Below are 27,153 nucleotides of genomic sequence, written 5' to 3'. Positions count from 1 at the left end.
TGATAGAGAATCTGAAGCAATTTGAGCATATGAAGTTAAACTAAAAACATTTCCTGAGAAATAAAATATTCAACAGAAGACCTAAGTTTTCTTATATTCAATCTGAAATATATTATTATAAGGGAACTCCCTGGTGGTCCAGGGGTTAGGACTCGGCACTTTCACTGCCGTGGCCCGGGTTCAATCCCTGGTTGGGGAACTAAGATCCTGCAAGCCATGCGGTGCAGCCAAAAGAAAGAAATATATTTTTATAAACACCAGTTTATAAACATTCCAAGGACAGAAGAAATATTCAGTTGTTTAAGGAAATAATTTGTTTTTAGTTCCTCAAGTGACCTTTAATTGGAAGGGTTACTGGATAGTATGAATAAGAAACTGATTTTCTGTATTTTTTTTCTCAGTAGGTAAAATTATATTACAATGTATGCCAATTGATATAACTTAAATATCCCACACATCTCTAGAAAATTGTTTTATATAATCAATTGTTATTTCAGAAGTGCTGTCGTTTTAACCACGTGCATAATCATTGTAAAACCATTCCTAACTTGGAGAAACTAATCAAACACACAGCACAGAGCATTTTTAACCTTTTATTTTTTAAACATTTTGATATATTTTCCTTATTTCTTATTCTCTTATCTGTATGTGCATGTGCTCAAGTGTACATATACACACCACTTTTTCTTTTGTTGAATTATCATACACTTCACACCTAAATACGTGGACATGTTTCCCCTGAGAACAAGGTGAAACATATATAACCACAATACCATTATTACACCCAATAAACTTAACAATGACACAATTTTATCTGATACATAGTCTATTTTTAAATTTCCCACCGATAATGTCCTTTATATTCCCCACCCCCGCCCAAATTCCTGAATCCAACTGAGGGTCACACACTGCTTCTTCATCTAGAATTGTTCCCTGTCCTTTTCCTATCTTTTGTGACAATGACAATGACATCTTTAAAGAATCCAGTCCAGATGTTTTATAGACTATCTCACATCTGGATTTATCTAATTGTTTCCTCATTGTCAGATCCAGACTAAATGTTTTTGGCAAGAATATTACACAGGTTAGATTATGACTTTAATAAAGAGTTTTTTTATTAAGGGAAATATAACTTAAAATACACATTTTTTGTAACTGCAAATTTGTTATATTTCTTGTTGAAGAGCAACTATCATAGTTTCAAAAGCTTTCCTAACTCCAGAATAGTGTTTTCTTAGTGGCCAATTTTATCTCTGTATTTATCTATATTTATCCATATGAATGTATTAAACTCTTGCCTGACAAGACAATGAAAAGTACCAACTTGTTTTTAGGGTTCTTATAAGATTTCTAGAAATATCTGGGACTCTGTACGTAAATAATGCAAATGCATATTTGTTTCCTTAACTCTCAATGACTCACACTGGAATGCCAATTTGTAATATACACAGCCTAGGAATAGAGTAAACCAAGAAATCAGGGCCATAAAGTGTGCAATTCAGTTAACATGGGACAAAGAATTGATATGATTAAAACAATCACTGTAATTTCTGAGTGGATATACGCATAGAAAAAAGGGCCTTTTAAAAAGAGTGTTTCAAATATAGTTTCTATAGTTTTGTAGGGTCAGAATTAAGGCCCACCTGCCCTGATTTTTCTTCTGAGACAAAAGGCCATTTTATGAAAAGAGTGGGAGTGTATTCAAGAAAGGGAAACCATACTAAAAATCATCATACTTGGTCATCCAGATGGAGAAATGTGAAAGTTCAAAATATTTATTTTAATTGTTTCCTCCGTTAGTATCTCTAGGTCATCCAAAACGCTGTAACTTGTTAAATGATCCTAGAAACTACAGGAATCTTCTTCCCTTATTAGCTTAAGTCATTGTCAAGCATAATATAGTTTTCAATACAGATTCACAGAGACTCTCTAACAACGTGAGCATATGGTTTTTTCGGAGGTACTGTATTTTGGGAATTTAGTTAGTATATTAAAATCTTCTAATAATTAAAATATCCTGTTCCCCCCAGCTACCAGTGTTTGTGGTTTGCTTTGGCTGCAAGGAAGCTCATAGCTAAATTCATAGGCATTTCTAGCAACTGTACAGGATCTTACAGCATGCAACAAAGAAGTCGTTATCCTGGTTTCTCTGACTCTTTCAATCTTGATTTGTCTTTGCTCCAATTTTTTCATCTAAGTATAGTCAATTAAAATATACTTTACTGTTTTCTCTCATTATGATCAAATACATGTTTGTTACAGAAAATTTATGTAACTAAGGCCAAAAGAAATAAAAATAAAATATCCTTAAGACTGGCACCCAGAGATAAGCACTGTGAACATTAGTTTGTATGTTTTTTCATTCCCTTTCCTATCCATATGCACCCATACTCAGTATATTTTATATTTCATAACTGTTGTTTTTCAGTTAATATCCTATGGACAACTATTCCTATCATTAACTATTCTAAAACATTCCTTCTAATGTCTACATTTATTCAAATTGTATGGATGTACCAAGTTTACTTTATTAAACCTCTGTAGCTGAATATTTAGGTTTTCTCAGCTTTTCACAATTATAAATGACCCCATACACTACAGTGAGCATCCTTGTGGTTAAGTGTTTGTGCGTGTTCATAATACTTTCTTATGGCAGGTTCTATTAATAGAGTTGCTGGGTAAAAGAGTGTATATTATTCCACCCCCTGTTGGTGTTGCCTAATTATCCCTAGAAAAGCTGTGTATCAATTTACACTCCCACTATTAATATGAGTGTTCTTTAATCCCAAACACTTACTAACACTGGGCCTTATATCACCTATTTCTTTATTTTGTTGAATTTTGTGTTTCTGTATTGAGTTACTCCAAATCTTTCTTAGAAGGAAGCAGGAGGTATATAAATTTGAAATAATGACTAGCTATAGATATATTTACAAAATCTACCAGGGAAGATGTATAAACTGTGATAATCAGGCACAATGTGGTGCCTACCATCTGCACAGGTTTCCTAAGTTATTGTTAACATCCTGGCATGCTGAGAAAGCTAAGATGCCATTTTTACCTTCAGCTGAAGCAACTGCTCTAGTTTCTATGATAAAGTAAGTGTCAATGGAGTCACCTATCTTGGCCAATTCAAGAAGCCTCCACTTACATAGGACAGCCTACGTTCTGGGATGTTATGCAAAGTCTTTGAAGAGTTCAAACATCTCAAAATGGAAGAGAAATGTACAATTTCAATAAACTCTGTCAGGATTATGTTATCACAGCAGCTTATCCAAATGAACTGATAAATCAAGTTGTTTAGATAGGAAAATATACCAGTATTTAGCCTGTTTTGATGATTAGTCTATGACTATGTTTACATCATGCCTCCTTTAAGTCTTTCATTATTCCATTAAGGTCCTTCACCTAGTTAATTTCTATTATCTTTTAGGTCTCAATTCACCATCAGTATCAGTATTAGATCTCAATTCACTAACCCAATGCCCACTCGCAAACTATATGGTGTCCTCTATAACTTATCACTTCCTATGCTTTTCCATCGCAGCACTTACAAAAGCTGTCAATTACAATTTATATGGTGGTTTGATTAATGTCTGTTTCATCCTCTAGATGGTAACGTTTCATAACTGTGGTAGTTAGTTAGAAATAACCAATCATCTATTTTAGAACAGTGGTCTCTAAATTTTTTTCATTTTACCCTCCATTAGTAACTTTTTTTCTAGCAAGCACACTCATAACATATATACACGTGTGACTGTCCTATTATGTACATTGTGAAATAAACATACAAAAATATTTTTAAAGGCTAAGATAAAAAATACTTTCCTCCAGTAATGCCTGTCTTGTAGCTTGCTCCCCTCCACCTCATGGTGTGTATAATTTGTACAAAGCTTAACATTTCATTTGCATTAACTAAGTTTTTTTTCAGAACAAGGTTAAAACAGAAACAAAACAAAACCCCCAAGTATAATTACTGCTATGCAGCAAATGTTTTTTTTCTATCCACCCTGAAGTTTCTTTCATGTGCTAATGTGGTATTTAAAAAACCTCCTCTCCTTTAACTTAGATCTTTAAAGACCTCACACATCTAAAGATTCTTTACATTCACCAGAAACTTCCAGAGTGGTCTGAGGGTTGACATGCAGTATGATTAATGGATAGTACTGATTTAATTTCCTAAAACAAGAGTTTTCCCTTCTGTAAGGAAAACTGTTGTTCGCAATTCATGTCAAGCATTTTACCATGCTTACAGATTCTTATTTTTAAATAAGAAGGCAAAGCTTATTGAAATTTTTCCTTCATTTATAAAATTACCACTGGAAAAGTTCTGGCCTATAAAACAATCAAGAGCTGATCAATAACTATGAGCATCTTCCTAATACCAAAGAAACAAAGGCTTTTATTTGTTACCATTTTAATGTAACAAATAAATAATATTTGTTAATAAATAATATTCGCACATGTAGAAAGGAAGCAGAAAATATAACAGAAGATAAATTTAATAAATAAACTTCAAAATGTAAATACAAAGTGCTCTAGAGACTACTGGGATATTTTAGGAGCTAGATACATAAGGTTAAAGATTCAGTATTAAAGTATTAGTTAAATAATTATTAAATAGATATGAACATCATTAGACAGTAAATTATTAAAGTTTCTTCAAAGATCTTAATTTGGTGTCATTTGGAATGAAGTTAAAAATTCTTCTGTGGGGTAGGGATGGATTGGGAGTTTGGGATTAGCAGATGCAAACTATTATATACAGGATGGATAAACAACAAGGTCCTACTCTACAGCACAGGGAACTATATTCAATATCCTATGATAAATCATAATGGAAAAGAATATGAAAAAGAATGTACACATATGTATAACTGAATCACTTTGCTGTACAGCAGAAATTAACACAACATTGTATATCAACTATACTTGAATGAAATAAATTTTAAAAAATACTTTTCCTGGAGACAAACAGCAGGACTAATTTTGTTCTCATATACTTTTTATATTTGCTATCTGAAGAAAAATTTGACTACTTAACACACAAAGAGAGAAACAATTGGCAATTCCCATTCTCACTCATATTTCAATAGCGCCTGTTTCTGGGTTTTTTTGGTAAGTTTTCTGTTGTTTTGCTTTCCCTAAAGAAAAGATATTTCAAGTGGAAATTTGCTTTGAGGGAGACAGCAGGAAGGGATATTTGATGAGAGTGAAGGAAGCAGTGAAGGACACTTTGCCTCCGGCATCCCCAACTCTTAACTACTCTAACATCAGACCCCAAACTTAAGTGACCTCAGACTCAAAAGTGGAAATACATCACAATTGGTATTTCACTTTATAGACTGGTAAAAAAAACACTGCCACTTGAAATAATGGAACTTCCTTATCCTGCTTATTTTCCCCTTCTCCACAGGGGCCTTACTTTATTTAGGGTTCTTTTCAGTCAGGCATGAGAAGCGAGGCTCCACAAGTACTGTAAATCTTTACCCCAGCAACAAAGGTCAAAGGGTTATCTGTGCTATGTAGTTTTAGAGTAGATGATTTTCTTTATTCTTTTCTTTCTTTCTTTCTCCTTTTTTTTTAAGAAAACAAAACATATGCATATGAAACACAGCAAGCTAATTTAGGTACTAAAAGAATTCCTCTTCTATAGATGAACTGCTTTCTCAAGAAAGCTACTAAATATCAACTTTTCAGGCATTTTACAAAGGGAAACTAGATGCAACCGAGTTTCCCTCCCCACCACCACTGTCTGCTAGAAAACTTGCCACACAGCTGCTAAAGCAGTAATATAACTTCAAACCTACAAAAGTGATGACCATTTAGGCAAATGCATCAATTTCATTCTTGAAAAAAAAAACAACTTTGCTTTATCCTTTAAAAAAAAAAAAAGAGTAGGCTTTTTTGTTCACAAATTATACCTCATTTACTAACAAGACAAATGTTTTTCAGAGCTTTTCATGTTTAGAGCATTTTGAAAGGTAATGACTGTTCAAGACTAAGAATATAAAAGTCCAGGAAAAACTATCGAAATTCTTTTCCCAATTATTTTTGTGGCTTTGATATGGAAAGTTGAACCTTAATATCTTTTTAAAGATGGATAAACATATTTAAGAAAACATAGGCATTTATTGTTGCCTTTCTTCTCTCACCAAAACAATTTTTTTTTAAAAAAAAACAATCTTTTTAAAGTAGGAAGTAAAACTGTTGAGTGTAACATCCCCTAGCGTGCCACTGATACAATTCTGATACAGTACAATATACAGCACAGAGTAAAAGGCATTTATTCTTTCAGGAGACACTGTCATTTTAATGCTCTTTGCAATCCTCTGAATTTAAGTGGCAGAAATGCAATTTTAACAGTACTGCTATTACTTTCAACTGAGTTACAAAAAAAAGCTACAAAAAGGCTTTCATATACTGAAGGAGGCAAAATATCTTCTGTGATCTGCTGCAAGATACAATCTGGAATTTGCCAACTATATTTCTCCCATAATATATCAGCAATGGTTTGTCTAATCCCTTTTGCTTCTTTCTTACTCAAAATTCCTCTATCTTTTGCGGCAAGTAAAAGAAACTGATAAATGTTTAGAATTGCACCAAATTAAGAATATAAATATGACCTCATCTATATGGAAAGAATTTCAGTTTCCTAAGGTCTATGAAGATGATTAAAAAAAATAAGATAGCACTGAAAGTGACAACTCAGAAAATGAGAATGTTCAAAATTTCACATAGTAAGAGAAATTTCAATGAGATTTGTTGGATGTGCCCCACTTTCCTGAAAATGACCTAATGTCTTTCATTTTACAATTATGCTGACAATGGTTTCTTCTGCTCAAATCTTTGCAGCTAAGACAGAAAGATGCTGGGTCCCTTGCAGCAGGACAGCATCAGTGTGTAGGCTTAACTCCAAACTGCACACCAATGATTCACCATCTCAGATCTTCTGAAATCGAACCCATATATTAAGCTGCTAGAGACATCTCCACCAGAACACCAACCTTTCCAACTCAACATGGTCAAAACTGAACTTAGTATCTCCCACTTTTCCAAACCTGGTCTTAACTCCTAAAGCTCTACTCCAATTAAAGTATCGTCCACCCAGAGCTCGAGAACTGGTCCAATTTCTTCCTTACCTAATCATATTTACAAACAGCTAATAGTTACTGAGCACTTACTATGTACCAGTGCACCTTGTTGAGGGTTCCGCATGTACTAGCACACTTAATTCTCAACATCCTGGACATTGTGCAAATTGAGGTTCGTGGAGGTGCAGTAACTTGACCAAGATCAAGTGTGTGGAGAGCTAGAATTCAAAGCCTGGCCATCTTATCTCAAAACCCTCAGTCTTCTATTTTAAATTTTAAAACTGACATTTTGGGGATGTATGGTTCTATTTAACACATGCACAGATTTGTGTAACCACCACCACAATCAGGAAACAGAACAATTCCATCATATAAAGAAACTGCTGGTGCTGCCCCTTTGTAGGTAAATCCTACTCCCACCCCAATCTACGGCAATCATTCATCTGTTCTCCATCCCTATAGTTTTGACTTCTCAAGAATGTCACATAAATGGGGACTTCTCTGGTGGTCCAGTGGGTAAGACTCCACGCTCCCAGTGCAGGGGACCAGGGTTTGATCCCTGGTCAGGGAACTAGATCCCACATGCCTCAACTAAGAGTTCAAATGCCACAACTAAAAGATCCCACAGGCCGCAACTAAAAAAAAGATCCCACACGCCACAACTAAAGATCCCACATACCACCACGAAGATCGAAGATCTCACATGCAGTAACTAAGACCTGACACAGCCAAATAAATATTTTTTTTTAAAAAAAGGAATGTCACATAAATGGAGTCATACAGAATGTAACCTTTTGAGACCAGCCTCTTTCACTCAGCATAATGCCAATATTCATCAACAAACTATCGCAAGTAGCCATATAGTTCATTGCTTTTTATTGCTGAGGAGTAATTCAATGGTATGGGTACATCACAGTTTGTTTATCCACTCACCCACTGAAGGACAACTGTTGTTTCCAGCCTGCGGGGGACTGTGAATTGAGCTATACATTTTATGTATAGGTTTTTGTGCGAACATCAGTTTTCATTTTTCTACAGTAAACGCATAGGATGAGATTGCTGGGTCACATGGCACAGGCATGTTTAACTTCATAAGACAGCACTGAACCGTCTTCTAGAGTGGCTGTACCATTTTGCATTCCTACAATAATGCATAAGAGTTCCAGGTGTTCTGTACCCATGTCAGCACTTGTTATTGGCAGTTTTGACATTTAAAAAAATTTTAGTCATTCCAATAGATATGTAGTGGCAGGCATCTTACTGTAGTTAAAATTTTTTAATTTGCATTTTGGTAATGGCTAATGATGTTGAGCATCTTTTCATAGACCCCTTAGGCATAATCCCTACATATGAAGGTCTCCTATTAGGCCCACATGTAATCAGTCAAGTTCTAAGTGTGAAAAACTTCATACCTGCCTTCTCTCCAATGAACTACTGTCTTAGCTTATACTTATTATTTTAGATTATTTCAACAACCATTTTACTGATTTCCTGTCTTCAGCAGCCCCCTCTCTCCCTGGCTCATGCTCACTGCATTCTCTAAACCTATCCTCTACAATACAATTACCAGTTATCTGTCTAAACAAGCCATGTCATTTTCTCATTTAAAAACTTGCTGGCTCTGCACTACTAACAAGATAAGACGAAGACTAACTAATTTATCAAGGTACACAGGGTCCTTAAAACATGGGACCTAGTTAACTCTATGGTTTTAGCTTCCGTAACTCCTACCCATGCAACCCATGTTTCAGCCATAGCAAACCAATGAGGCTACCTCTTTTAATCTTTTTGTTTCTGTACATTTTAAGCTCCTATAATTGGAATGATTTTCCTCCATTTCTCTACTGGGCAATTTTTTAGCATACAGTAAAATTAGTCATTTATCCTCTGTGCTTTCAGAGTAGTCTGACTATACCTCAATTTTGTCTATCAGCACATTTTCCTATGAACGCTGATAGGTCCTCCAGGCTGAACTTAAACACTTCGGAGGCAAGCATGCCATTTTACATTCAGGTTCCTTGTGCCCAATCCAGGGCCTGGTGAGTATGTGCATTCAATCAATATACGTTAATTTTTAAATTTTAAAAATAATGGGGAACACATACATAGAAACTTCTGAGAAAAATGTGTATTGTATGAACCCTAAAATTAGAAATTTTGCATTTCTAATTGGCACTATCTTCTAGGCAATGTCTTCATGAGGAGTTAGGAGAAGAAATCACAGAAGTCAAAACTGCATGTTGTGGGGATGGTTTGGATTTTGCAATTAATTTGCTGGTAATTAATTTACACTAATTAAACGGTAACTGCAGCCCATTATCAGTCATTTCTAAATGGAGTTCAACTGATTTGCAAGGCCAAAGAGCTTCTGTGTTATAAGCCTTCTAGTAGGGCCCAAGAGACCAGCCCCAGGAAAGCATAGGAGTCTCTTTATCTGAGACCTATTGAGTTCCATAAAACACTGTACTCACACAGTGCTAATGAGGGCTTTACAAACAGTACTGTAGCTCTTAGAGCCCACTGTAAAGCTCAATGATAGCAGCTGAGTGGGTTGAAAAATATTCTCCTTTCGAGTGACTATTAAACGCTCCTGGCTTCATGCTGTCGATTCAAAGAACAGTTTGTGTTATGGGTTTATGGAATCCATGGCTATGTTTATTTCTTTGATCATTTAAAAACATAATATTTAATTAACTTGGCACTATCACAGTTACCTAAAATGAGATGACCAAAGTAAGAGTAATTAGGTTTTCTCAGGGGATAGAATATGTTATTAGATATATGACTGGATGCCTCCTGAGAGTTTACTCAACCCAAAAGAAACATAAATTAAAACACTTTAACTAATACAGTTATAGAACTGGCTTAAAGGGAGGCATAAGCCAAAGGTCCAAATACCTTTCCCTTATATGTTAAAATGGTAGTTTTTTTTTTTTTCCAGATATGGGATCAATATTACCTAACACTTTGTAAATGATTTTTGAAGAGGGTCTGCACAGTGAAATTTCCAAATTTGCTGATCTGGTGGATATTATATTATACGATGATTATAATCCCCAAAAGTTGAGTATAAAGCGTTTAAAACAACAGAATAAGCTGTTTTCTAAAGGAATTTTAATTTACCATTTGTGTACATGGAAACTGCCATGTACAGTAGGGACTACAGCAAACTTAAGAGTATAGACTTTTATAACATGTGTGAACCAGAAAGTAAAAAGAAAGTTCACAAAACCTCCTCTTTCAGGGAAGAAGCAGTTCTGAGCTGCTTTTATGTCTCATTTCTCTATATTATATTCTACACACTGCAACAGAAAGATATTTCTAAACATAAATCTAATCAGGCCACTGACTTGCTTAAAATCATTTAATGGCTTCACACTGCCTTAGGACAAAGCCCAAATTCCCTCACGTGCCTTACCAGGTGTTGGCCTCTTGCAGGCCTCTCCAATTTCACTCTGGTCATAGAAACACTTAGTTCCTCCAGAACATGGTCTCCCTCACCTCCTGGCCATCCCACATAAATTCCAGCATTCCCTGAGTATTTCCTGGGTTCTGCCATTCCCTCTTTGTAAAGGCAGATTTACCCTGAAGCTATGAAGCTTAACTTTCAGAGCCCCTGACCTGCATGGGGTCTATTAAGGACACTGTACTACAGTGTATTTTTATATTATTTTAATTTATTTTATTATATATTATTTTATCAGGCTCCACATAACCTGTATCTGCCCCTGCCCCTTTGCCTGCCTAATACTAATCTTCCTTTAGATCTCAACATAAATGTTATTTCTTCTTGAAAGCTATCCCCATTTTAGCCCTAAAATAGGTCAGAGGCCCCTGCCAAGTGCCGTAACAGCAATCTGACATCTACTAGCAAGGAGTTCATCACACCTTATTTTAATTGCTTACTTAATTATCATTCTTCCTCCTAAGTTCCCCAAATGCTATGATTATGCCTACATTAAATATGGCTGTGTTCTAATGTAGGGACTACCACATAGTGAGTGTGGTAAATACCTGAGAATGAATCTGTGAATGAGTATCAGTGGCAAACAAAATATAGAAACGAAGGGCCCAAATGAGAAGATTATACCTGAAAGCCTGTGATTCATCCACTCCTTGGATGTTTGGGAAGAAATGTACTGACTGAATGATGATACTCATGAAAGGCCATGTTTTTCTCCATGTGTAAGCTGAGAAGTATGGGGAAGTGTGACTAGAAGCAAGATAAGCAGTAAGAAGTGCAGTAAACATGGACTAAAGAAAGGTTTAGTAGGAACAATAATTAAAAACTATAATTGGCTTGACAATTAAGAGAGTCAGAAATATAGGAACCTAGAAGGCACAATAACAAATTTCTGAAAGATTTCCAACAAGAATAACAAACTAGAGCTAAGAGTTATTAAGTTATAAAGAATTAACACTGGCTATTTAGGAAAAATACTACTAGGTCATCTAGACCAGTGTTTCCACTTTTATGTGCGTACTAGCCACCTAGTAATTATATTAAAATGGAGATGGATTCGGTGGGTCTGGGGAAGGGACAGGGCAAGCCTGAAATTCAGCATTTAAATAAAATTCCAGATTATGCTGCTGATCTTGGGACCACACTTTAAAGAGTAAGGACTATAAAGTCTACAACTGGAATTGGCAAACCATAGTAATATGGTCTACTGTCTTTGGGCTACCTGCCAACTAAAAATGGTTTTATATTTTTGAGTGGTCAGAAAAAATTTTAAGCAATATTTTGTGACACGTCCAAATTATATGAAACTCAAATTTTAGTCTCCATAAATACAGTAAGGCTTTTTACTGGAACATAACCAACACCCATGCATTTATGAATTTTCTATGCTGCTCTGTGCTACAGTGGCAGTGGAAGAGACCATATAGCCCACTGTATTAGTCTGCTTAGGCTACCATGACAAAACACCATAGACTGGATGGCTTAAACAACAGAAATTAACTTCTCATAGTTCTGGAGACTGGGAAGTCCAAGATCAAGGTCTGGCAGCAGTCCGTTTCTGGTAAGAGCTCTCTTCCTGGCTTGTAGACAGTCACCTTCTCATTGCCTCATACGGTGGAGAGAGCTCTGGTATTTCTTCCTCTTCTTCTAAGGGCACCAGCCCTATTGGATTAGGGTCCCACCCTTAGGACCTCATTTAACATTTGTCACTCTCTCAAAGGCTCTATCTTCAAATACAGTCACATTAGGGGTTAGGGCTTCACCATATGAATTTGGTGGGAACATAAAAATTCAGTTCATAAAGCCCACAAAGCCTAAAATATTTACTATCTGACTCATTACAGAAAAAATCTGCCTGGCCCTGGTCTAGACCCTTGTTTCTCAAAGTGAGCAGAAATGCAAAAATTTCAGGCTTCACCCAGACCTACTAAATTTTAACAAGGTCCCTGGGTAAATTCATACACATATTAAAGCTCAAGAAGTAGTGGTTTCCATATCTAATGATCATGGTAAGTTATATGGGAAAAAAACTTTTTTAAATACAGATTTTCAGCCTCTACCCTGGGAAGAGAACTATGTTATTGTAAAAACAACTACAACAGCTAACATTTGTTGAGGACTTACAATGCAATTTACAATGCAATGTTAACCCTTATGTGTATTATGTCATTAAATCTTCCTAACATTCTAAAATAACTATTATTATTATTATCCCTATTTAAAAGATTAGGCAAAAAACGAGGATTTAATTTGTTAATAAGCTGTGGAGCTTGTAAGTTAAACCTAGGCAACAGACATGAAGCTTAGTCAACTGATGTTTTTCTTTTAACTATCAGTGCCACGTGCCTCCCATAACAAAGCACTGTAGATGACGCACCATGGGAATGACTGACACCATTTGGGGTCACAAGAGGATTCCCAGAAGAGTTAAGACTTAAAAGTTGAGCAAGATTTTTTCCAGAGAGAAGAGATAGGTCTCCAATTTTGTCCAGAGAGCATTAAAAATATTTTAAAATGGAAGATTACCTTTCATCCTAGAAGAAGAATTTAAGGAAAGATAAACAGACGATTAACTGTAAATTTTGTATAGTTCTTACAGTTTCATCAACCTGCAAACATTCTGTTTTTAACTAGAGGTAGTTGCAAATTGGCAAATGAAAATCTTTTTATTGTCTTTATGTAGCAGTACGTTTTTAGTAATGGGATTTTTAGAAGTGGATGCTCCATTTTTTGAGGTATTGGTTTTTTAAGTATTTTTTTAAAAATTTTAAGTATTACGGTTCTAAAATGTGATTTGAATATCAATCATATTTGGCATTGTTGGATATTGCAGAGAAGGGAATTTTCAAAAATTTTTACTCTCTTGATAAATTAGGAATAAATAGTTCAGTGTTCCCTAAAGTCTGTGTTTAAGTTTCAGCATGTTTTGTCTTGATAAAAGATTAAACACAACGTAATAACTTAAAAGATATTTAACAGTGAAGGAAGTGAAATACAGTACTTTTTAAATGTTCCCTTTGTTATGTTATAATTTGTACTCACAGTCAATTTTATGGCCTACATAGTAGATGGTTTCCAAAATCATTTCTTTAAGAAGTCTACTGACTTCAGTTAAATGAACTTATTTTGTAATTATTTGAAAAGAATGAAAGAACACAATCAGATACTGTTCAGAGCAACTATTTCTACTAAAAGTGAAAATTAACTGTGGTAAAGCACAGGAAGAACTGAAGAGAGGCAAAAAATGTGAGGTTATGTCCCCAAAGATCTTTCCTGTGGTAAACGACAGCAATAATGTTAATGGAATTTTTCCACCAAACCTAAAAATGGTCTGTTAACAAATAAATGCAAAGTGATCTCAGAGAAACCAATGCTGCTTTATGAAGTCAAAGCTCATCTGGACAGAATGCTTAATGATATTTATGTTGTCGACTATACATTACTTCAGCATGGAAGACTCCTGGCATCTATAATGACATTTAAACTGGTAGTCAATATCAAAGCACCAGATTATCTGAAATGAATTTATAGGCTAAGTCAGTATGGAACTATACATTTGAAATTATTCACAATTAGGAAGATTTTGTTATAAAATATACTGTATTTTTTACTCCGTCTTATGTGAAATTTACAGACCAACCACATTGTAAGGATTTTCACCTGTAGCATGTTTCCAAAGACTTTCTGAGTGTTATCTAAGGCTTCCTTGTGTGAGAGGGGTGAGGGAAGACAGTCTCTGAAAAGACTTTGGCTTGCTTTAAAACGTGACTTCCATATTTCGTAAACTGAGTGATTCTAATTCTCTTCGAAACAAAATCGCTATTATAGTAAGGTTCACAATGACCCCTCTCTGCTCGAAGTGGTCTCAAAGTGGTCTCCTTTATGCCACAAAATCTTGTTCTGCCTCGACTAAAGGAAAGCTTACAACTTTCTCCAGCTATATCAACTTGGCTCACCAGTGCTAGTTGTTTTCTTTCTTGAGATATGTAGCCACACAACCAAATCCTATTCTACTATAGTGAAAGATAACACCCAGAAATCTGACTTGATTTTACCATGCTTCTATACAAACTGGCTAAGGGACTCTAAAATTACATCATTAACTAGGGACTGTTTCCTCAGACTCCTATTCCCAGCAGAAACTGGGAGTTACAACTTTAGATTTCTCAAAAAACGATCTGAGTTTTGAAGGTGTGATTTTAAATATTTTGGATCTTTACAATCGGTGCTAAATAAAATGCTCATTAATCATGCTCGCTGTGAAATTTAATAGCACAAATTCTTTGACAAAAAAGAAGTTAAAGATTATCTAACATCAGTGTCCTAAATGCTAAACAACAGCACTATCTAAATAATCCCCCCCTTTTCACTCTATTCTACACAGACAAAACAATTAAGAACAGTTTCTGACAATCAGCTTATGAAAACAGTCCTCTTGCAATTAGAAACTCTAACTTCAGAATTTGAAGCCAATTTCTGAAATAAACAGACCAAAAAAGGGGGAACAAATTATTTCAATCAGTGTATCATCAGGGAACACAAGTGTGCTGTTAATTTTGCTTCTGTTTATTATGTGATGAATGAAACATTTAAAAATTCTATTTAAAACTGAACCAAACACTTAAAGTGCCAAGGAAAAAAAACTAAGTGAAAATAATTACTACGAAGATGCAAAATCTTGAAGAAAACCACAAACCACAATTTAGAACAAATCAAATAAACATTAAATCACAAGCCTAGTGCTTTTTATCCAACTCCCCCAAAGTAAACCACTTCCAATAAAATCAAACTGTATATATTGAAATCATTAAACTAAAACAAACTAACAACGTCAAAAAGACTTCCACTGCTCTGCCAATATTTATATTATACTAATAAAGACACAAGAGCCTTTTTTAGCCACTTTAAAAAACAAAACATTCTACATCTCAGGGAATTGAGCTTTGAGGGTTTACAGTAAAATGTTCTAAAATAACTTTCATTACTAAGTACAATTAAATTTAGTTAATCAGAAATTTGGGAGAAAATTGGACAAGTGATTCAACTTAATCTTTTGGTTTAATCCTTGTTTTTAGCAGTGGTCACATCTGTTACATTTTTTTAATCCAGTGCTATAATGCCTTACTTTAAAAAGAATTTAAAATGCTTGTTAAATGAATTGAAATATATGAACTCATTCACCTATTTCTTTCTTTCAGAAACAAAGAACTGTATGTATTACTAAGGAGAATGTGTCCCCAAAACATACTTTTTTATTGAAAACTTCATTACCTGAAGTGGAAACAAAAAGGGCAATCAGAAAGGGGATTAGCATGAAAATGAAATTTTGAGACATCAGTTTCCTACTCAAATTGACACTGAATCAGCAAACAAAAGCATTTAAATTTCATTTCCAAGACCACTTAGTAAATCTAGTTCCGGTTAGAGTATCTTTAATGTGCAAAAGCTCAGTAAAAGCAAGTATTCACCATGTAAGACACAGATAGGGTTCCCTTAACCTACTGCCCTCTAGACATATCACACTCTGTTAAACAGGCAGCTACCGCCAGATGCTCTCGCTAAAAATGGTCACAGATGGTCAGTTGTCCAGTTAATAGAACATACTGCTCTCCCAACAGCCAAAAGTAAGACGGAAAGGAGTGAGAGCTGTTAACACTTGCCTGCTTAATGGGTTAAACCCATTAGCTTGTAGGCCCCAAGAGTGACTTTGTAGAAAAGGAAGATGAGACCTTAGGGTTCTCAAGATTAGAAGGCATCTTAAAGGTGATCTAGTCAACAGCTGCACAGTGCTTGAATCCACACAACTGCATCCCTGCCAGTCAGCTGATCCAGCCCTGGACACGGCAACTCCAGGGGTATGGAACGGGCCATCTAACAAGAAAGCCCTACAGCTATGAGAGAGTACTCTGCAACCCTGCACTGCAATTACTCCAGCCACCCAGTCTGACTCCAGTCAGGAGACACGCGGCTATTTTAATAGATGGGGTATATTGAGTATAACAAAATCATTTCCTACTTTTATGCACTATAAAATGATTTTAAATCCTTTGCAAATGGCATATGCAAAGGATTTTATGACATAAAAACACAGGCAGTAAATATATGCGATTTATTTTCAAAACATAGGAAGAAATAAAGGTATGTAGGATGGAAAGCCATGATTCAGAGATTACAAAAAATTTCAACAAAAATCAATGGATCTTCTTCATATATATGCCATCTGTAGAAAAATTTTAAAGAATTGCTTTTAATTGGCTAAGTTTTAATAAAATGTTTCTCTAAACTTTTCACAAGCACAGCAGTCTTTTGTTTTTTTCTAATAAATTATTCATCTGTTTAGAATAAGCTACCTATATGTTCAATAAGACTTGTCTAACAATCTACTGTTTTATCTTCAGTGTACGTACACTTCCTTATCAGTGAAGAAATTGGAGGTACTGAGTTTGATTTTTCATTAAAAATTGTCTCAAATCCTGTTTCTTAACTTGATACTGACTAAAATTTTCTTGACTAAATGACATGCATGTGGAAAGGGAGGGCACCCTGAGAAGGCATGGCTAGAAATAAATGCTGCTGAATGGCTGACAGTAGGTTGGGCTAACGTCATCTGAGTATCAATGGCTTAAGGAAGGTCACCCTGGAACATATGTAACTTCTCCTCATCCTTTATAAAGCTGTGTGACAGGGATCAACTGTGAAACTTATTTAACCTAATGCAGATTCAATTAAAATCCAACACAACAAGATTACGAGCAAAACGGCACCTGAAAAATTACGGCAAAGAACTGCAAGATGGGGTTCTGCGTCCCTGGGTCTGAAAACTGATTCCCACCACTGCTTCTTACTGCACAGGGATTTGGGTCTAATGCTGTTCTCACAGCTTGTGCTGTGAGGCCAGGGGAAAATAATGAAGCAGTCCCCTGTGGGACCCCCGTGCCTCTTCCCTTCCTGCACTCCAAAGGGCAGTCTGTTACAGGGAAAGCCAGAGTGCTTGTAAATTTCCATTATGTGCAGAAGGTGTGATAACAATCCAGCAGGAATTTAGTTGATGCTGCTTTGTGCTTACGGGTAAAAATCTACTCACAAGCAACAAACAGCTAAGTGTGCATTCTACACCTTGAGTACGTTTATACTCACACATTTACTGTAGTTATAAGTGTCTTTACTTTCTACTAAACATGTTTTCATCATGAAATCCTCTCACTGTGCAAAGAGAGGATGAATAGGGAATAAAAGTGTCTTTCAGAACTCTGATGAACCCAAACACAAAATTAAGTGCTTTTTCTTTAGTGTTCCTGGGTTAGAACTACATAAAGTAAATATTTACAGTTACATGGGTCATATGTAAGAGCATTATTTTGTACATAATTTACATATCTTTCACACATGCAAAATAATACACCTACCTGGCACTCTCAGGCAATTTCTAAGTTAAACTTAAATTATTGTGCATTATCTGATCATTTGGTGATATTCCTAATTTTACATTTCTATTCTACATCCACCACACAGTCACAAGAATTGATCAGGATCTCACGCCACCAGAAGTAAACTTTAGAAAGAAAATCGATGCCCAAAGGTGGGGAGAAGATAGAAAGATAACCTGGTTATCTGACATTGTACCGATTCACTCACAGTGGTGAGTCAAGGACCATTCACTGACTTAAGCAGTAGAATATGCACAATGATGTAGCAGGGTCAATTCTTTTCTTTTTACGATTAAGTCATTACTTCTGCCTTATATCCTATAACTTTTTTCCCAATTGGTCAGGGAGGAAGGAAAAAAGGAAAAACAGTACAGGTTCACTCACCTAAACCACTGAGAGTATAGAGAAGGTCATTGGTAGCTAAGAAAATGGGTCCATTCTCCTGCTGCCCTTCTTCTTTGTAGTACAGCTTGTAGCCCTGAATGGTTGCTGTGTTCTCAGCATCTTGTTGCCACTTTACAGAAATGGTCGTACAATTCAGAGGCTCCAAATGTAACTCTGGAGACTTAGGGGCTAGAAAAATTCACCAGATGAATAAGAAACTCGTAATGCACATGAAAACACAGAATAGTATATAGCTCTCTCTGTTTTAAACCAACAGTTGCATAAAAATTCAATTCCAACAATTATACTTTACCTTAATATTGAAAATTCCACAATGATATTAAATTTTGAGACAGAATTAAAAATATAAAATACTACCTAAAAAACTAAGGTATATAAATAAGAACAAAATTACATGTGTATTTTAAGTTTTTTCAAAGAAGCAGTATGTGTTTCCTAATTTTGACCATCCAATATTCCCCTGTGATAGAACAGGCATTATTATTAATCAATTAACAAGAAAAAGCCCAGTCATGTTACATTCCACATTAGTAAAAGAGGAGGCGGGTCTGGAACTTCCTAGTATTACGGTTTTTCTGTTAAAATGATAATTAAAAAAAATATATATGGCAATGATATTAATTAGGTCTCTATTAATATATAACTTCTGGTAATTCAATTTGATTTGGACCCATCTGTCTTTGAAGGATCTGCTAAGTAAACATAGAGTAACCAAAAGTTTTACACACTAATGAGCTCCATGCAAAAAACTACTCAATAGAAACTTTAAAATTTTTTTCAATTAAGCCCATGATCGATGGAATACTTCAATTCATAAGACAAAATTTTAAAATGTAAACATAAGTTAGATAAGAAAAAAAAGAAAAATACTGTGTTATTCTTCCTCAGTAGTCAACATTTACCTTTCACGCTTGTAGCTTTGGGTGTCCTGTGTGAGGTCCATACTGAAGACTCTCCCAGCCCTACTCTGGTGGCAGCAGTAATCCTCACCAGGTAGACACTATCAGGTTTCAGGCCCTCTAACAGGTGCTCATGAGTGGTCCCTGGGAGCTCCAGAACTTGGATGGAGTTGTCAGTACTCAGGCGGAAGGACAGGCGGTAGAGGACCACCTGGCCCCGCCGATACTTGGCTGGGATTGGCAGCCATGAGACGAGAATATCGGTGGGACTTCGACTTGTCAAACTAATTTCAGGAGGTCTCAGGGGAACTAGTCATACAAGAAAACAGGTTGCTTATAAATATTTAGCATCAAAATTGTCAACTAGCACACCAGTATTTACTGAAGTATCTTAACAGCAACACATCACATAATAAAGGAGAGAGAGATACTTTCAGCCCTAGCTGAGGTTTCCAGTCAAGCAGAGTACAAACCAGAAAGAGGAAGGAAAAAATAATGAGGGAGGATCCGATATAGAGAACCAAAGAAAGCAAGGCTTTCACTGCTGCTGTTGTGACTGTTCTGATGTTCTTTGGGATTAATAGGAGCTTACTTAATATGAGAATACTTCTCAGTAACCCTAACCAAAATGTCTTAAAACAAGGAAGAGAGAATTACAGAAGAATGGAGAAGCTTAGGACACCAGGGTTATAACCTGACAAATAATTTTAAGTGTTTAGTAAGAGTTGTATCTTAAAAATTAGTGTGAATTTTGTATTCCTAATTATAATATATGGCGCTTAATATGAAAACAATGTTTTTTCCCTGTAAATAATTCGAATACAACAGGCAGTCCAGGAAAATGAGCCAGGTAAACTGGGAGGCAGTCTAATATTAAGAGCTAAGATGGGTTCTGGAGTTAGTCTCTGTGTAACTGAATCCCTGTTATATCAATTACTACTGTCTGTGTGTGATCTTGGCCAAATTAATTTCTCTGTGTCTAGGTTTCTTCATATACAAAATGGGGATGAAAAGAATAGCTTCTTCTACAGGCTTTCCTACCTCAAGTAATGGCAATTATTTGTCCAACTGCTCAAGACAAAAACCTTGGTGTCACCCTTGACTCCTCCATACACTCTCCACGTTCAATCCTATGACTCTACTACTCACACGGCCACCCCCTTGGTCCCTGCACCATCACCCTTGGCCTGTTTTGTTGCAACAGCCCCCTGACAGATTTCCCTGCCTCTGCCCTCTTCTTCACCACCTAGTCTCCAATACATTTGCTGTTAAATTGCAAGTCAGATCTTGTCTCTCTTCTGCTCAAAATAGCTCCCATTTCACTCACAGTAAAAGCCAGAGTCCTCATTATGGATTCATACACAGCCCTACCTACTTATATGGCTGGTTCCTCATTCATTCTGTGCCTCATCTCCTACTGCTTTCTGCTTGTTCCCTCCAGTCCAGCCGTGCTTGTGCTTCAGGCCCTTAGCAATTTCCATGTCCTTTCCTAGAATTCACGTCCCCCAGTCATTTGCCTAGCCAGCTCCCTCATTTTCATTTCCTTCAGGTCTTCAAATGTCACCTATTACATGAGGTATCTCTGTCTAAAGCCTTACCCCTTTCTCTGCTTTTCTCCCCTTCTCCTCAACACTTACTACTATCTAACAGAGCCTATCATTGATTGTTTATCTTATTTATTGTTCCTCTGTCCCTTCTCCCACAACAGAGAGTAAGCTCCACAAGGTATGGGACAATTTTTTGTCTCTTTCATTCACTACTAAATACTGAGTAACACACAGCACGTACTCAATAAATATTTGTTGAATGAATGAAATAATAGGTAGGAAAGGGAAAACCAATCAAGCATTTCTGAGTCCTTTATGTGTATGAACTCATGAATTCTCACAAAGACCCAGTGAAGAAAGTGCCATTATCATTTCTACTTTATAGCTGAGGACACTGAGGTACAAAGAAGTCAAATCACTTACCCAAGGTCACACAGCTTGTAAGTGAAGAAGTAGATCTAGAGCCTATATTCTTATCCCCAACACCCTACTATCTCTTATATAACAATGGTTCTTCTATCATAGGGTTATGTGAGGATTAAAGGATATAAATGGAGGGAACGTTTTTAGAACACGCAGTGTTAGACACTCCAAAAGTGTTAGTTGTATCTGATGGGCACACTAGGAGACCCACACATCTCAGTCTGAGAAGTACAGGCTGAGGAAATGGGGGAATACTGATGCAGAAAATTGAAAAGCAGTGTCAGAAGTCCGTATGTTATCCAGAAAACAAAATGAAAATTAAACAAAAAAGTTGCAGAATTAAGGAAAGGTTTAAAAGGAGAAAAACTTTGAGATCACAGCTTAATTGGAATTGGCAAGCTTTAACCAGTAGCTTGCTATGCTAAGACACATTTTCTTGAAGGGTATGGGGGAATACACCTCATATACCAAACAAACCCAGAACAACTACAACAAACACCAGCCTGTGTTTCACCTTAGATATGCATGTCAGAAGTTGTTAAATGTAATTAGGTAACCAGAGAGGTCATGGTTCACTCTAAAATGGAACAGACTCTTAAACGAAAACTGAAATGTGGAATTCATCATCCAGATCAATGACAATTTTTTCATTTAGTAAAAGTCTGAATTTATAAACATTTACACAAGTAGTAGTATAGAGATATAATAGATCTGGGACCAAATGGACAAAGAAAAAGATGTGAGAATCATTTATATAAAAATGTTTTGAAAACTAAAGGTGGACCATTTCCTGAGGATGCGAAAACATGTGTAAAGGAAGAATAGTATAATTAAGTATATGTTAAACAATCCCCCTTTCACACTGCAGAGTACAAAAATGGGCCATGGAGAGGCCCTGAAGAGAGAGATGAAGAGTCAGAGGAGGAGAAACAGTTCTCCAGCACTATTTTAATGGATAGAATTTCCCACCGTTATAAGAGTATATGGAGGCCTGCCCTCAAAAGGACAGCAACTCAATTTCCAACCCCAGGTAACAAACTGAACAGGCAATACTTTCCTGCTTGTGCAGAATAAGCACAATGTATCTAAAAATAAACTAACTGCTATCTGATTTTATAAGAATTTTTTTAGCTGACAAGTACTAAACTTCTTAAACTCCCAGTTTCAGAAGTCCAATGCCTCTGACCTCCAGTCATTACATACACTCAATATGTAACTGTCATTATATTTTTTCCCGCCTAGAGAATCTCACATTTTGTTCTCCTCAGTAAAGAAAAGAAAACAAACCAAAAACCCTGCAACGCACTTACAATTTAAACCAGGAACTTGAAGAAACAGAAGGACAATTTTGTTATTAAAATTTGTATTACGAATTATAAATGAAAGTGCTCTTCATCATGTTACTGCCAAAAACTGAGAGTAAGATTTGAAATGGTAAATTAGCCTGCTGGTTATCACATTTGTTTTTGTTTTTAAACCAAACCCAGGATATTTTCTCTGAGTTAGAACACATATTCATTGAAAATGATAAAGTATATTACTGTTCATGCTGAGATGACCCAGAGTCACGTTTTCTTACCATCCTCTAAAGTGTTCTGTGTCACGTGGTCGGACATCTGGCTGGCTCCCATTGGCATATAAGCCACAATGTAGAAAGTATAATTGCTGGCAGGTTCCAAGTCATCAATAAGATAATGAGTTGTGTCATTTCCGATGACTACTTGATACTCTTCATTGTTTAAACCTAGGTTAAGGAATCAGTGTCTAAAAATTATGAATATTCAAAATAAAATTAACAAGACCATTACCATTTTCTTCCACTATGAAACACTGGTCCTTGGATCTCTCTGTTATCTTTTGTGACCCTTTAAAACATGTGAATAGGAAGGTTTTTATTTTCTAAAAGTAACCATGTCTTGTTACAAATTACTAGCTTGAATTTTTCCTGAATAAATCAAACTGAAAACAATTAATCTTCTCTAAACATCATTTAACATCTAGTCAAAACCCAGAGCAGAGACAATGTACAGCAGTAACACAACAGAGTTTAATGCTACAGAACACTGTAGCTCATTAACAGTGTAAATTTTACTTGCTTAAACTCATGGTTTCCTTTTTCTTTTAAACATAAATGGAGAGACAGTAGGGAACGTAATGGCTCTACTCTTTATAAAAACAAACCAAACCAAAAGTTGTCCTGCAAAAGATCTCATTTTGCCCCTAGAGATTCTATTAAATTTGACTGACACAAGTTGTTCTTTTTACTTATATTGAAAGCAAAAGAACTGGGAGGCACAGAATGTGCTTCAAAATGTTTTGTTCCACAATGAGGTTTTTTTTTCCCCCCCTAGAGAGGAAAAAAATTCTCAGCAATTCTTAATAAAATATGCATAGCAAGGTATAGAAGAGGATTTGTCTTTGTGGGATTTAATTCCTACAGAGTAAACTTGTAAAGTGGAACAAGAGCACTGGCAGCTACTGTGCTTTGCGAACAATTCACAGTAAATGCACGTCAACTTAATCAAAACTCTCTAAGGATGGAGCCCCTTCTCTCCACACTGGATTTATAAACAAAACAGAAGGCAAATTCCACTATTAAGTTTTCCCACATTTCTGAATTAACTTGATAGCATTTTAATTAGACAAGATTACAGGCATTTCACAACAGACTAGCTAATGGTTCGTTAATTAGGAACTGCATAGTACGATTTCTGACCTACCAAACAAGGTCCTTGAGTTCGAATTAAAAAGCCTTGTTCTGCCTTTGAATAGACCACTGAGCCGCATGTGGAGGGCTCTAATGAAACAACCATAATAGCGAACAAGAGTGGTCTCCACCAAAACCAGCATTCCTTTTACCTTCTTAAATCATTAAAAAGGGAATTAACATACTCCAACATGCTCAGTTAACAGACTTTCATTCTTCTTGCTACCATGACCCCTGATTTAAATTCAAAATACTCCTTTTCAAAATACTACTTCAAAGTACAAAAAACAAACAACAACAAACCACCTGTTTGTACAGACAATTTTATTATATCACCATTCTTTGGGTATCTGAATTTGTTTGGAATGTCTATCACATAAAAAGTAGGCTGTTTTGTATATAACTAAAATCTGTAAACCTCTGCCATTGTTTCCATGAGAAATCAATAGTGAAATCTCTAGGATTTATAACTAGTTTTTCCTCTAAATTTTTGCCAAAAGAAAATATGAGGATAAAAAAGATTCCAGAAATGGAACTGAATAAAAATTTTAAGAAAGATTTGATATTTACTTTTACATAATAAATGAGATATCAATAAAGAGTATCCTGCTCAGTTTTTAGAAAGATCTATGAGATTTCAGAAAAATAATCAAAATATATAAAATCATATTACGGGGAATCTGAAAATGTTTACTTTCCCCTTTAAAAATAACATGCTATAGTGACTACAGTTCACCTTATTATTTTATTAAGCAGTTACACCATTGTTCCTATGTAACTGCATACTTAAATTGATATATTTAAGTCTTAGGGAAGGAATTTACATCTCGGCTGAAACGCAATTCCTAAGTACACCACTCTGTAACTTTTAGCATGCAGAGATGGTACTTATTTCTAAACAGAAAATCTTAAACTATACTTATATACATGAAGTACACAACAATACAAAATTTAACAAAAAATTTATACACAGGTGATATAGTAATTACTTTATTAAAAGAGGTAAATGCCACAGAACCTCAAAAATATTTTGTGGATTATGTGAGACATCATTTATATTGAAAACAAATCCCTGACAGTAAATAGCACATAAAAATAAACAGTACTCAAATTGCTTACCTTCTGCTTTCATGTAGTGCACAGAATAAGCGATGACTTTGTCTGAATTATAAAGCGGCCTCTCCCAAGCTAAAAGGATGGCTGAACTTGACATGGTTTCAGCATGCACGTTATAGGGAGCACTGGGTCTGTCTTCTGACATTACTACAGTCAGTCTGGCTCTAGATAAAATAGATCCTTGGCTGTTCTCAGCCATGCACTGATAAATAGCATCATCTTCAGGAATAATCTGGTTAATTACCAATTTACTGAGGAAAGAAAAAAATTATTTCAATGAAAATTCTAAGGATGACATAAAAATAAAGTTAAGCTATTACTAAGTGCACTCTTAATTTTAAAAAACAAGTTATTAAGAACAAAAAACTGTGTGACCAGCCCTATGAAAAAAATCTATATGAATTGCTTAAAATTACTCTTATTTTCTGAGTCTATATAAATAAGTACTTGTGATATCCAAATCCTGTTTGCTTTAGGTGACAGCTTAATCTCTTCTTTAAAATTTGGCTTTTATTAAGAAAGTATATTAATCTGTAGTAGCATCTAAATTTCTGTAACATTGCAATGCTACATAAAATTCAGGTCAACAAAAATGTTCAAAAGTTTTGTTCAACATACAAGAGTGATACAAGAAGATTCATATTTATACTAATAAAAATGAGTTCTTAAAATCATTAAGTTTGAACTGTGGAGGAACTCTTAGAGACTTATTTATTTCCTTTGAACTTCCTCACTTTATGGAACAAGGAACTGAGACTCCAAAGGGTTAACGTGCTTGCTAATAACTTAGCTGGTGGCTTACCAGGACCAGAACCCAGGTCTGGGGAACTGTTTCAACATTCATTTCATTATAATCTCCCACTTCCACGATCCACGTATAAAATACAAAAGGATTTCTGACATGCTGATATTACACTCTTAACTTTATTTCTTATTGATTTTACTTCAGTTTAAAATACCAGGATAATTTAGGTATTTGATATTATAACTATAACCGTTTCACATAAGAATTACTAAAGCCATTATATCTTATCTAAAATAGTAGCAAAGTGACTTAGCCCACCTGTTGTACATTTTAATTCTACCATTTGAATGTATCTTCCTTCCGTTTTTCAACCATGACATTTTGGGTGAGGGGATTCCTTCTGCCTGACATACAAATCGAGCAGTACCAGCTCGAGGCCTCGTTAAACTTTCTGGCCATTCGACAAATGAAGGAGGAGCTATTTTTAAAGAAAAAAGAAAATATTTTTGTGGTCCAAACAGGAATGATATAGAGTCAAGGAAGAGTACAGCAAGTGACGCAAGTCCCACCCCTGAAAATATTTGATATTCTGAGCTTCCTGTCTACACTCTACATTTATCTATCTCTCCAGATGTCTTTTCTCTGCATTGCTCAGTTAATGTCCACTTTCCCCAGGCTTTTCCCATTGACACCATCTATACAAACACACTAAAAATATGTGTGCCATAATCCTAACTTAACCAAGCCCAATATACAGCCGCTTGTGAATGCATGGAGACAATAGATTAAAATCTTAGACTGGTCAATGGGTATATGAATTTGTAGGTGGGTGAGAAGGAAATTAAAAAGGAAGCTTAAATTAACTAAGAAGAACCATAATGTTATAAAAGCAAACAGGATGGTAACTTCAGAGTGATTCTAGTTATATTTTAACGTAGGGCTTTAATTTCCTCCTAAAATTCATCACTGGTTTACAATTTTATATCAACACTACAAAATTCAAGAAAAGTGGAAGTAAGCTACGAGATAAAATAGCAAATGTTAAGATGTAAGATTCTCCTGATTGCAGAAGGAAAGAAAACATACCTAATACAGTTAAAGTTGCCATGGCAACCGTAAAGTTGCGTGTGCCCGGGGTAGTGGCCCGACAAACATATACTCCAGCGTGTTGCAGCCTGATGTCAGATATCATGAGATTACCATTTCCAAGTACCCGAGTATTGAAGACATCAATGGACTTGTGATCTATTTCAAAGAGAACAGTTCAGTTAAAACAATGCAACATGTGATCTAAAATTTGTCAAAAAATCACTATTCAAACAATCAT

At 35.5% G+C, this 27,153-nt stretch overlaps 1 protein-coding gene across 1 annotated transcript in view; it reads right to left on the bottom strand.

Annotated features, from left to right (window-relative positions):
• The window catches only part of PRTG (protogenin), a 128,189-nt gene that overhangs the window by 41,027 nt on the left and 60,009 nt on the right, over positions 1–27,153 (bottom strand). Inside the window, exons 6-11 of the mRNA XM_030878759.2 lie at positions 26,913–27,071; positions 26,145–26,304; positions 25,085–25,332; positions 22,838–23,002; positions 19,292–19,597; positions 18,369–18,557 (exon numbers count right to left, since the gene is read on the bottom strand). Coding sequence (XP_030734619.1) covers positions 18,369–18,557; positions 19,292–19,597; positions 22,838–23,002; positions 25,085–25,332; positions 26,145–26,304; positions 26,913–27,071 — 1,227 coding nt within the window. The remainder of the gene's footprint in view (positions 1–18,368; positions 18,558–19,291; positions 19,598–22,837; positions 23,003–25,084; positions 25,333–26,144; positions 26,305–26,912; positions 27,072–27,153) is intronic.

This window comes from Globicephala melas, chromosome 2, assembly GCF_963455315.2.
Source record: "Globicephala melas chromosome 2, mGloMel1.2, whole genome shotgun sequence".
Lineage (NCBI taxonomy): Eukaryota > Metazoa > Chordata > Mammalia > Artiodactyla > Delphinidae > Globicephala > Globicephala melas.
This window is presented reverse-complemented; position numbering and strand designations above follow the sequence as displayed.